General features: G+C 51.1%; 1 protein-coding gene across 3 annotated transcripts in view; it reads left to right on the top strand.

Moving 5' to 3' along the window:
- Nucleotides 1–1,305: 1,305 nt before the first annotated feature.
- The window catches only part of ZDHHC5 (zinc finger DHHC-type palmitoyltransferase 5), a 28,490-nt gene continuing 17,663 nt past the window's right edge, over nt 1,306–12,132 (top strand). The window contains exons 1-2 of one of the 3 annotated variants that reach the window (XM_055142695.1): nt 1,306–1,618; nt 6,028–7,211. In XM_055142695.1, coding sequence (XP_054998670.1) covers nt 7,108–7,211 — 104 coding nt within the window. In that variant the 5' untranslated portion in view covers nt 1,306–1,618; nt 6,028–7,107. Of the gene's footprint in view, nt 1,619–1,653; nt 1,797–6,027; nt 7,212–12,132 lie in introns of those variants that run through there. The other 2 variants (XM_055142693.1, XM_055142694.1) reach the window with 2 other exon arrangements.

Raw genomic sequence — 12,132 nt, forward strand, 5'->3', positions numbered from 1 at the left:
ATCTAGGAAAACAGGGGTTTCCTCCTTTACTCGGCTGCCTACTGCTAAAAGTATCAGGCCACAATTAATCCAACACTTTACACTGTATCCAAGGACAAATCTCAGGCTTTAGAAACACTTCTAGAGATGAGGAACTTTAGCCCATAGAGAGCCGTAGAAGGGTCAAGTTTATGTAATAGAGCTGCTTTCCACAGAGAGATGGCCTTGAGCTAAAAGGAGGCGAAAACACCTGGCCTTGCTTGGGGGTCACAGCTGTCTCTCGGGCTAATTAGGGCAAAGGGGCGCCATGATCTCCGCAGAGTGAGCCAGCAGCTCGCCAGAGGAGGGGAGTCTCCTTGCAGCACCGTCTCTGGGCGCCCACCCGTAGTGTTGCAGCGAAAAACCACCGGAATGACGAAGCACGAGGAGCAAAGATCGCGGGAGACGGTGGGCGAGTAGCCCTCCCCACGCCTTCCCAGGCGGGCACGGACAGCAAGCGAAGTTCGTCCCGCGCGCCTTCTCCGCCCTCCTCGGACCTTCCCGCCTGGAACTTCGCCCCCGCCTCGAGAGGACGACCCTCTGGAGCCGGCTCCCCTCTAGTTCCAGGAGGAAATCACGACCCACACCACTCGCATACTCCCATGCTGCTGGTCTTAAGATTAAAAACATGCCAGGGCAGAGAGGACTGCTTCGTTAGGAGGGTTTCAAATAAAGTTTTTGTTGTTGAAAAAAAAAAAGAGGGGGCGGAAGATGAGAAGGGCTTTGCAGGCGACTCGCGGCTGGCCAATGCTGGAAGGGGGTGAAGCCGCAGACGGTGGGGGTCTCTCGGTGATTGGTTCTGCCAGAAGCCTGTCTGGACCGTACCACGCTTCCTCTCAGGGAGTTGGGTGAATTCGGGAGGGTGGCCGCTTGCTTTCGAGTAAAAAGCCAGTGCACACCGAATTATTCCTCATTTCCTCGGAGCTCTGTGTGTGTGTGTGTGTGTGTGGCGGGGAGTGGGGGGGGGACAGCGCAAACAGAAACGAGGCGGCAGGGGACAGGGAAGCCGACCCAGGTCATTTCCCTATTTCCCAGAGCACCACGCCAGCACGTCCCGTCTCCCCGCAGCCGGCGGCGGCGCCCCCGCGGCCCGGCGTGCGCGCGCCCGTGCTCTCGCGTGCGTACGCCGCTCGGCGCCCGCCGCCAATCCCGACGCGAGGTCGCCGCGGTCGCCCGGGTTCGCGCGCACGCCCTCCAGCGCCGTCGGGGTGGGGGCCCGGGGGTGAATGGGCGAGTGAGCGGGGGCGGGCGCGGCGGCGCGAGCCGCATGAATGAGAGAAACGTGCCCCGCGTGAGACGTCGCGCGCGCCCGGGCCCGGCAGCCAATGGGAACGCGGGGCGGGCCCGAGACCCGGCACTGAGGGGGGGGCAACGGCCGCGCGCCTGCCTCGAAGACGAGCGTCGCCCGGCGGGAGCGCGCGGAGCAGGGCGGGCGGGCGTGGAGCGTGCGGGGGCCGCGCGCTGCCTCTCAGAGGCCGGACGGCACTGCCGGGAGGCGGCGGCGGCGACAACGACGGCGGCGGCCGTGACGGGGACCGCGCCGGGGGGTGAGTGCCGGGGACGCCGACCCCTGCGGAACCGGAAGTGCCGGGCCACTGAGGTGGGAGGGGAGAGTGACCTCTAGGGAAGGGGGGGACCGGGGCGGGGGAGCCGCTTCGGAGGAGGCCCCGTTCCTCCGCCGGGCCGCCTCATCCAACTGCGGCGGGGACTCGATGGCCCCGGAAACGGACGGCGAGGGGAGAGGCCGGGCAGTCGGGGGCGGCCGGCGCCCCGAACGGGTTAGTGCCGGGCCCCCGGGTGCTGGGTCGGGACCCCGCTTTTCCCCCCCGCGCCCGGTGCCCAGCCGCCGCCCCTTCCGCCCCCGGGCCGCGCCGGCTCCCCGCAGCCCCCGTGGGCCCTGCCTCCGCGCATTCCGGCGCCCGCCGCCGCCGGCCCCGACTCCGGGGTGGGGGACCCGGGCGCTGCGCCCCTCCGCCCGCCGAGCCCCCCACCCGGCGCGCCGCCGCCTGCGCCTCCAGCTTCCCCCCCCACCTTCTCTCTCTCTCTCACCCTTCTGCCATCGCCCCCCCCCCCCACCCGCTTTCTAGAGGGGACTTTGGACAAGTGGGAAGCTCGGATGGGTTCGCCCGTCTTGTTCGCCTCTGAGAAATCGCTGGGACCCCCGGGGGTGGGCGGGGGCGCGGAAATTTAGAAAAGAAAAAAAAAAAGAAAAGTGTGCTGCGGTCGTCTCGGTGGAACACAAGCCCGGAAAGGAGAAGTGAGAAAGTGACTGAAAAGTTGTGGCGGGGCGCGAGGGACAGGGTCCGCCCCGCGTCTGGCCGGCCCCACACGGTGGCTGGACCGCCTGGGATGTTTCGGATGCCTGCTCCCCCGTGCCTCCTCGCCCAGATGTCATCGGAGGTCCCCATCCCTGCCGTCGGTGCGGTGTGGCACATGGCTCCAGAGGGCTCATGATCGCTCTTTCAGGGAACCCCCCTCCCCCAGTGCTCACGGGTGTTACATGACCATGTACTTTGCTACCTTGCTACATTATAACGCCCGTGCTGCAACTCCCTCGCCCGGCGTGCAGCCGGTTTTCCATGATCATTTGATTACGGTGCATTTAGCTGTCCTCTCTCACGCCCCTTTCTTTCTGCAAACAGGACTTGGCCCTATCTGTAGGGGCGCGGGCACTACTTCCCTTTAACCCTTGTGAAGGAAGCGAAGCGCCACGGGTAAACCTTCGCAAAAGCCACCAAGCCACATATTTCGTATTGTTTATGTATACATACTTCCATTCCATAGGTCATTCTGTGCCTGAGTGTGTCAGAGGCATTCTTGTCCACCTTTCTCATGCTGATGGCCCACACTCGCCCTGCCGTCTCAGCCCTCACAGCCCGCAGTAAATCCTGTGAAAACTTGGGGTGTGGGATAACGCCTGGTCAATTGTTTGGTTCCTTCCAAGGCCTGTGCCCCAGCGGCTCAGTCGCTGGCCTCTTCTAGTACGGTGCTCTGGGAAGGGCCGCTTGTGATCCTTGCTTTACTATGGCACTGTTAACCCAGGTGCGTGCCTTTTTCTCTGTCAGAAAAAACAATTTGACTCAATATCGGGCGGCTAAGTTATATCCTAGTAGGGTGATTTTTCCTCTGTTTTGGGGGAGGAGCAGGTGCTGTTAATTGAAGCCAGCGATTCATACAGCAATTTTATTATTTTATTTTGCTTCGTTTGGGGACCACACCCAGTAGTGCTCCGCTGGACTCCTGGCTCTGTGCTCAGGGATCACTCCTGACTGACTAGGGGGCCATACTAGGCGGTGCTAGGGATTCGAACTCACCTTTGACTGAGCGCAGGGCAAGGCCCTACCTCTTGTACTGTGGCTCTGTTCCCTGTAAGTTTCACGATCTTGAGGGAAACCTTTAATAATATTGTTTAAAAACCAAAAATTTGCCCCCTTTTTGGCTTGTTTTTATTTTGGGGCCACACACAGCACTGCTCAGGACTTAGTCCTGACCCTGTGTTCCCTCAGCACTCCTGGTGATGACAGGAATCAAACTGGCTCAGCCCCTGAGTTAATCTCCATCCCCTGTGTTGCGTTAATAAAGTTGCTTAGGCCTGAACTCAAAGCTTGGGTTTTGATTTTGATACCTATAGGAAACAGAGGGTTAGATAATTAAGTTAGGGATTTTTTTTTCCGGGGGAGGGGTGCCCACAGTTAGCCACTGACTGAGGATAGGAGGTACTCCTGACAGTGCTCAGGAGACCAAGCAGTTACGGGGAGTCAAACAGCCTCACACATGTGAGGCAAGTGCTCTTCCATGGAGTCCCATCCATGGTTCCAAGTCCTTTGTTTGCTTTGGGCTGTATTTTGGGGGTTCACATCAGGCATGCTCAGTGCTTACTCCTGGCTCTGCACTCAGGAATCACTCACAGTAGGGCTGGGGACAGCCATGTACAGTGTGAGACAAGGACCTTACACGCTGTGCTCTCTTCTTCTCTCTCAAGTCTACTTTTTTGAGGGGAACCAAGTTTTCACTTTTTGGGAGGGGTCACACCCAGCTACTCAGGGCTTCCTCCTGGTTTTGTTCTCAGGGATCACTCCTGACAGGCTCATAGGACCAGATTGGGGGCCAGGATGAAACCCAGGTCCACTGTGTCTAAGGCATATACCCCACCCACTGGACTGTTGCTCTAGTCCCTCAAGTCTTTTAATAGAACTAACAACTTTTTGTAATCTCTTTGGGGATTCACTCTATGCTCATATTGTTTGGTTCTCTAAAATAATTTTCTCCAGAGTGATGATGGATGTTGAAAGAAGGTGCTTTTACCTTCTTCATGCCACAGGTGAAAAAGGAAGTGACAAATTCCCCAGCATATTCTTTTTCACTGTTTGTTTGTTTGTTTTCCTTTTTGGGTCACACTCGAGATGCACAGGGATTAACTCAGGAACAACTCCTGGCGGTGCTTGAGGGACCAAGTCAGATGCTGGGAACTGAACCCGGGTCAGCCACATGCAAGGCAAATGCCCTACGTGCTATGCTATCGCTCCAGCCCCACTATTTCATTGTTTGAATTCTGACATTTCAGTCTGGCCTTTTGTTATTAAGGGAGATGCTAGATGGCTTGAATGGAATAAAGTATTTAAAATATTCTAACAAGTTAAAAAAAAGGTTCCCCCTGCCCCCCTGGATTCCTAACTGTGTGGGCAGGTAGTGTAAAGGATAAGAAAGAGGTAGTAAGAGTTTGTGTTGGCGAAGGGGCTTGTGAACTCTTGGGTTCTGAGCCTGACTGCTCAAGTGATTCAGTGAAATGGCTCCAGGCATTCTCTAGCCTTCAATTTTACAGAGTGGGATAAGGGGCCATGTCACCAGATAATGTGAGTTAAGTGCTTTGAGATCACCAGATGAAAAGCATTCTATAAAATGTAAAGTGATGGTGTTGTTTTGTTACTACCATCAACAGAAAAATAATTGTTGCTCTTAATCATATCTGAGAAGGTGGGGCTCAGTGAACTACTAATCGCCAGTGTTGGGATAAACTGTTAAATTGGGAAGAAAAGCATCAGCCATCTGACTGACTTTCTTATTGAAGACATTTTCCTTTCAAGGCAGGAATGTTTCTCATTCAAGTCCTTTTGTGGGTTATTCCAGAATTAAAAAATTTAGTTTTTACCTTTTCAGAATTATAACTAAAATGCATAGAGATATGAGAGACTAAAAGGAAGTGAGTCTTAAGGTCCCAATTGTGATATTTCAGTGTCCTTATTTCAGTGTGGTGTGATAAATACTCTTTGTCAAAGAAGAATACCCTTCACTTTTATGTGCTTATTGGTGGTGGTAGAGTTTTAATGTGCCTATCCCCCCACCCCTTGAAATACTGGGGATCAAACTCAAGGCCCCATATATGCTTGGTATGTCTTCTACCACTAGGCCATATTCCTGGTCCAATTTGACCCTTTTTTTTTCCTTGGTCACAGCCAGCTATGCTTAGGGGTTGCTCTTGGCTCTGCATTTAGGAATTACCCCTGGTGGGGTTTGGTAAACCATATGGGATGCCCGCATCAACCCCAGGTCAACAAGGCAAACGTTCTATCTGCTGTACTATCTCTCTCGCTGCAGTTTTGACATTCTTAATATTTATTGTGCCTTGATATTTGTGTCAGATGAGATGGGCCTTTATAAGAGTTTGTTTTTTGACCTTAGGCCAAATGAAGTCATGTTTTTCTCTTTCCAGTATGACCAGAAGTTAGGATAGTGAAGAATTCTGACTCCCCATACACATTCACAAAGTAGAAAAATATTTGGGGCCCCATGACAGCTCAGAGAGCTGGAGTACAAACTCTGTGGCGAGAACCTTGGCCTGGCTTGGTCTCTGAACACCCTTGGGTGTGGCCCAAAAAGGAGAAGAAGAAAATGAAAATAATCTTTCACTAGGCATTTTTAGCAGAGTAGCCTGAGGGCCTTTAGCCTTAATGTTCTTAAGAAACTTACTGAAAAGAAGTTTTCTGATCAAGATGATTTGTTTTGCTCCAGGTGAGGCACTGTAATCCAGTTGAACTCTGCATCCAGAAACCCCAAGATTGAAGATAGATCGGAGACCTTGATTAATCTGGAAACAGGGACCTCTTTGGAACTTGACTTTCATCCATAGTAACCTTTCAAAAGTATCTTCGGAGTGGCGTTAACTGAATTCATCTTCTTTTGCTTATTGGAAAGAACATGGCTTCGGGGATTTTGTATTTTCCTTTAGTTTTGTATGAACTCTGTAGAAAACAAAGTTCTTAGAGGACTTGGGAACAACAAGAAGAGATCGAAGACAAATCTCCTTGTGCTCCTTTCTGTTTTCCCTCCCTCTTCAAAGAAAAGGAATTACAACTCAGCCTTGTACCAGCAGCTGCCCTGCTTCAGCCATCAACAGGAAAGAAATCAAGTTAAATCAGTGCCCAGCTGAAAGCCCTGAAGTCAAGGTGTGGGAGTGGTGACTCGAGAAAACTGCCCAGAGGGACTCGACAAACTGCTTTTCTTTCCAGCAGCAATGGGCTCTGGGTTCCTTTGGGGATTGAAGTAGAAACTCTGGGCACACTTCTTTGAGGTGTGGGTCGTCACCCTCAGTGGACGCGTGGTCGGTGTGGAGCTACCCTCGTGTCTCAGAAATTTTTTTTTCTTTTCTCTGAAGTATTCCGCCCTCCTCCATTCTCGGCTGACTTTCCTTTCGAAGAGTTGCGTCCATCCATGAGCTGTCCCTTGACCTGCTTGACTGCCCATGTTCTCCACTCGCATCCATTTGCACGTGTCCGGCCTACCGTTGGTTTCCAGTTTCTAAACTGCACAAGTTGTGTCTCTTCATCACTCTGTCTGCCTCACTCTGGGGAGGTGGCTGTTGCTCGGCGGGCCCTCGCCTTTCCCCCTCCCATGCGCTTTCCTTCATTGGCAGTCTTTTGACCTCTGGTTTTATTTGGGAGGGGGAAGGGTGACACCTCAACATTTCTGTTTCTTGGTTCCCTTCGGTACTTCTCTCTCCACTGTTTCTCCCTCGTCCCATTTTCTTGCCTGTTCTGCCGCTGTGTGGGCCTGGGCTATGCGGCAGGGCAGATCTCCCATCAGAGCTCCAACATGCCCGCAGAGTCTGGAAAGAGATTCAAACCCAGCAAGTATGTTCCGGTCTCAGCAGCCGCCATCTTCTTAGTAGGAGCCACGACGCTCTTCTTTGCCTTTACGTGAGTGTTTCCCAGCGGTGGTACCAGGGTGGGGGCGGAGGGTACTGTGTGGGAGGTGAGGAGGGGGGGGGTGTCTTTTTCTCTTGAAGTTTGCTAGTTACTGCTAGTAGTGCTGATGTCTGATGAAAGTAAATCTGAATCCCGGGGATAGAAAGAAGAGTGAGGGAAAAGCCTGTCTTCAGCCCGGTAACTACTGCTTTATTGAGTCCTCCGCCCTCTCCCCTTCCCCCTGCCTTTGGAATTACAGATGTTCTCCTAGTTTCCTACCCAGTTTCATCCTTAGATGATCCTCAACTCGGAAAGAAGTGGGAGGATGCCACCAGGAGAGATGTGACACAGATTTAGTGATCAGTTCTCTGAGACAGAACTAGAGCATAGGAAAGGCTGTTCAGGAAATGGTGACTTACCTCCAGGATATCTGAGATTCAGATTTCGAGACTGTGGGGACTTTTAGGGTTGATTTAGAAGATACACTGATGGGACAGTTCTGGCTTTCAATGCTACTTAGACAGATTTCTCTGTAGTATGAAGAGGCAAGGCATAGGGGAGTGAAGGCCACTGGGAAAGGCGTGATTTCTGTAGGAGGAGTGCTGGAAGACTGGATTGGCAGAGGGGTATGTCCAGTGGTGCTCAGGTCTTAGTCCTGGCTCTGCACTCAGGGATCTTTCCTGGCTGTGCTCAGAGGCTCATATGTGGCATCAGGAATTGAACTGTGTCTGCAATGCAAGTTTGCTGTCCACTGTACTCTCTGTCTGGTGAAAGACGACATGATTTCCTGCTGAAAGGAAAGGCAGTTTCCAATTGAAATCTCCAATTTCCCGTCCTTTTAGAAAAAGCAGATAGTTTCGGAAGATTTCCCATTTAAGATGTTTATATTTTTGGGGGCTGGAGGAACGGTACAGTTGTTAGGACATTTGCCTTACATGTGGTCAACCCACATTTAGTCTCTGGCATCCCATATGGTCCCCCGAGCCTGCCAGGAGTGATTCCTGAGTGCTGAGCCAGGAGTAACCCCCGAGCACCTTGGGTGTGGCCCCCAAACAAAGATAATTTGTTTTTTGTTTTATTTGGTTTTGGGCCACATCTGGCAGTGCTCAGGGCTGACTCCTGATTCCGTGTCCAGGGATCACTCCTGATGGGGCTGGGGAGCCAAAAAGAGTAGGCTGCCGAGGACTGAACCTGTGTTGTATTGAGCCTGTGTGTGTCAGCTGCGTGCAAGTCAAGCGCTTTACCTTCTGTAATAACTCCAGCCCCAAGATATTAATGTTTTGCTATCTACTTATTACTGGAGGAGACTGAGTGATTTATTCCTTTTTTTTTTTCTTTTGCTAGGTGTGGGCTGGGTGTGTGTGCAGGAGTTTCCCCTGACTCTGCTCAGGGATCACACCTGATGGGGCTGGGGAGGGGGTCATACATAGTGCCAGGGGTTGCAAGGCAAACACCTTACCACTCACTGTACTACTGCTCGGGCTCCTGAATGATTTTTCTTTCCCATTTTTTTGCAATATTTTATTTTTTGGCTTTTAGGCCACACCTGTCAGTGCTCAGGGCTTATTCCTCGCTCTACGTTCAGGGACCTTCTGTGCCGTGTATGCAGGGCAAGTGTCTTACTACTATGCTCTTTGGTCCCCCAGTATTATAACTGTTTTTACCACTTAGCAGCTTTCTTAGGGGACGTAGGGAGCTTCCCCAGCAGTTGGTGGGGCCACTCCCTGGCTGTACTTGAGCCAGGCAGTGCTGGCATGACCAGGCCATATGGTGCTGCTCTGGCTCAGTGGTGCTCACTAGAAAGCATCTTGCTGTTACCTGTTAAATTAGCATGTACGAGGCTTTTGATTCTTAGAACTGTTGAGTCATTGAGTTAGTGTTTCACCCATAGCTCTTGAAACAATCAGAGCAGGCTAGAGTTTTCTGGGGCCTTACCTTGTTCAGGTTCAGACCTAATTGTGAGAGATTGCTGAGAGCACTGTGAGTGAGGTTGGCAGGAAGAGGAAGATAATGAATCGGGAGGGAACAAAGAGAATTTTGGCCCATTGAAGGTTGGATGAGGCAGGAATTGCTGCAGCGAGGGTAGTTTTTACAGAGGGGAGTGCAAGGCAGACTCTATACCTGAGGTCGAAGGGCAGGAAACAGCCCCAACTTGAACTCCCTATGCCGAAAGGAATTCTTTAAACTGTGGGTTGTGGACTGGGAGATAGTACAGGGTTCCCGTGCCTGACCGCAATAGAATTCTGGCACCACCTGCCCCCCACGCACTGCCAGGTGTAGCCCTGGAGGACGCCTCAACACTGTGGGACGTGACTGGTGCCTCCTAAGCACCTTTGGGTGGCCCAGTAGCTCTGGGCCCCATAGGGCCCAATAGCATTGCCTTCTCAGACCCGTATGTTGAACCACCGGCTCAGTTGGCTGAGAATCACAGGGCGAGGCCCCTGAGCACCACTTGGGAGTCCCCGTTCCTCCAAAAGTGTGTCCTCTGATTAGAAGTGATAGTAAGCAGAAAAAGGATGGATCAGTTATTCTGGGCTAATGGAAACTCTGGAGTCTTGTAACTGAATGTTTGTTTTAATATAAATTTTGTTACAGTTTATTTTCAGTAAATGTTTGATATGTTATTTTATTTATGTATCTGGGGCTGTGTAAAAATTTCTCCGGGGAAAGGAGGTTGTGAGTGAAGAAGTTGAAATTTTAATCTAAGTTATTAGCATCATTCCAATTTTCTTAGATTTTTTGCCCCTAGCTCTCCAGCCTACCAAATCCCTTAGTGATCTAGAACAGCCTTATTATTCTCTAGCTAACCTCCTTTCTCTAGAGCCTTTTTCTTTCTTACTTACGAACTTCACATGTCTAGAGATCTGTCCCCAGGAAGGAGTTAGTGAGTCTCCTGTGTCAGGCCTTTTGGTTTCTGCTATTATAGCAAGTAAAATCAACATTTTAACCAAGGGTTATTTGTTCAGAATCTTGGTTATCTTTGTAGCATTTGTAGTGCTGTATCAGAAGATAGATATGCAAAACCAGTTGACACCGTGGTGAGGGTTTTTTCTTTAAAAAGCCAAGCCCTTTGGAGAAGCTAGAAAATTGGAGGTGGGGGGGCGCAGTATGAAGTGGATTTTGTCTTTTAGCCTTTTTGTTCTTGAGATAGGGCATCAGACTCCTTGTTCTTAACTTGCTAATTCGGGAGTCATGAAATTGCTTGGCAGGTTATACCAGTTTCCCCACAAAGAGTTGTCCTGACATATGCATTTTCTAACTGATAGTTGAAGCCATTTAACCTACTTTCCCATCCCCTAGTGCCAGAAAAGTGGGGGCCCTCCTTTTTCCATGATCCCTTTGCCCAAGGAAAAAGAATGTCATTGGACTTCTGTTATTTTTTGTCTTTTTGGGCCACACCCAGTGATGCTTAGGACTTCCTCTCAGGCTCACTCCTGGTGGGGCTCTGGGGACCACAAGGGGTAGCGGGGACGGATCCTGGGTCAGCTGCGTGGAAGGCAAATGCCTTTCCCACTGGACTCGCATGCCTCATGGGACATAGTGATTTGATGTGCAGTTGCTGCTTCTAATTCAAAATTAGAAGAGCCTTAGACCATGTAGAGTCCCCCTTCACTGTTTCCTTTCTTTTTTGTATTCTTTTTGGGGGCCACCCCTGGTGTGGTGCTGGGTGTGGGGGTTGCTCACAGTGGTGCACAGTGGACCCTGTGGTGCCGGGATCTGACTGCTTCCTGCATGTAAAGCATGTGTTCTGGCCATTGAGATCTCTCCCTGTCCCCCTTCTAGTTTTCTTAGAAGTGATTTCTGGGCTCTTTCCCTCCTTACTGTCTCTCTTACTCTCTCACCTAGCTAGCTCTGAAATTCTTTTTTTCTATTCATCTGTTTGTAGCAGTTCCTCTGATTATATATGGGCTGAGGAGATTGAACTGGGGTCTGCTGAATGCAAGGCAAGTGCCTTAGTTGCTTTTCTCTCTCTCCAGCCCCTCAACAAGCTGCTTCTGTTCAGGCCTTTAAATCTGGCTTCTGGGGCCAGAGAGTTGGCTCAGTGCGCTGGGTGCATGTTCGGCCTACAGGAGGCCCCGCTTCCATCCCAGCGCCACAGTCAGGGGTGCCAGGAGAGTCAGGCCTAGTGTGGCCCAGAAATCTGGGTTTGTGGGGGTGGGAATGAAGGTTGACTTGTCATCGTCCTCTTGTCTTCACTGGATTACAGCTGTCTACTTCTACATCAGTATGAGATCCAGGTGAGAATTTCCTTGAGAGCTGAAGACTGGGAGTAGGAAAAAGAGCTCCTTCCAGCTGCCAATATCATTAGTGGAGGCTTGTAGACTTTAGCTAATTAGCAGTTTACCCATCATGGTGTTTTTTTTTTTTCAAGTAGGGAAAGCTATCAGCAGAAATTATTAGTTGGATTGATCATTGATTATAAAAAGAAAAATGATAGTCCTTAGAGCAGAGACTAATGAAGACTAATAAAACGGCTGATGAAAATATCTGGTTGTTCCCTCTCACTTTCTCAGTACTTAGCAGTATTGGGAGTGCCTTAAATCTTTTTCCCTTTTTGCACTTCAGCTAAAATTTGTTTTGTTTTGTTTGTTTTGGGGCCACACTCAGTGGTGCTCCATTACTTCTGGCTCTGGCAGTCAGGAATCACTCCTTGTGGTGCTCGGGGGACCTTAGGGGCTGCTGGGGATCGAACCTGGGTAGGCTGCTTGCAAAGCTCCTTGCCCAGCGATGCTCAGGGATCACTCCTGGCAGCCGAGGGGACTGTATGTGATGTTGGGGATTGAGCCCGGGTCTTGTGTGTGCAAGGCAAATGCCCTACCTGCTCTACTATCTCTTTATCCTCGCTATAAAATCTTCAGAGTAGTGCAGTCTGGTTCAAGCAAGACTGGTGTGTAAGGCCCAGCCACTGGTGTCTTCTCTTCCTTTCCTGGGG

The sequence above is a fragment of the Sorex araneus genome, chromosome 6, assembly GCF_027595985.1.
Source record: "Sorex araneus isolate mSorAra2 chromosome 6, mSorAra2.pri, whole genome shotgun sequence".
NCBI classification, from domain to species: Eukaryota; Metazoa; Chordata; class Mammalia; order Eulipotyphla; family Soricidae; genus Sorex; species Sorex araneus.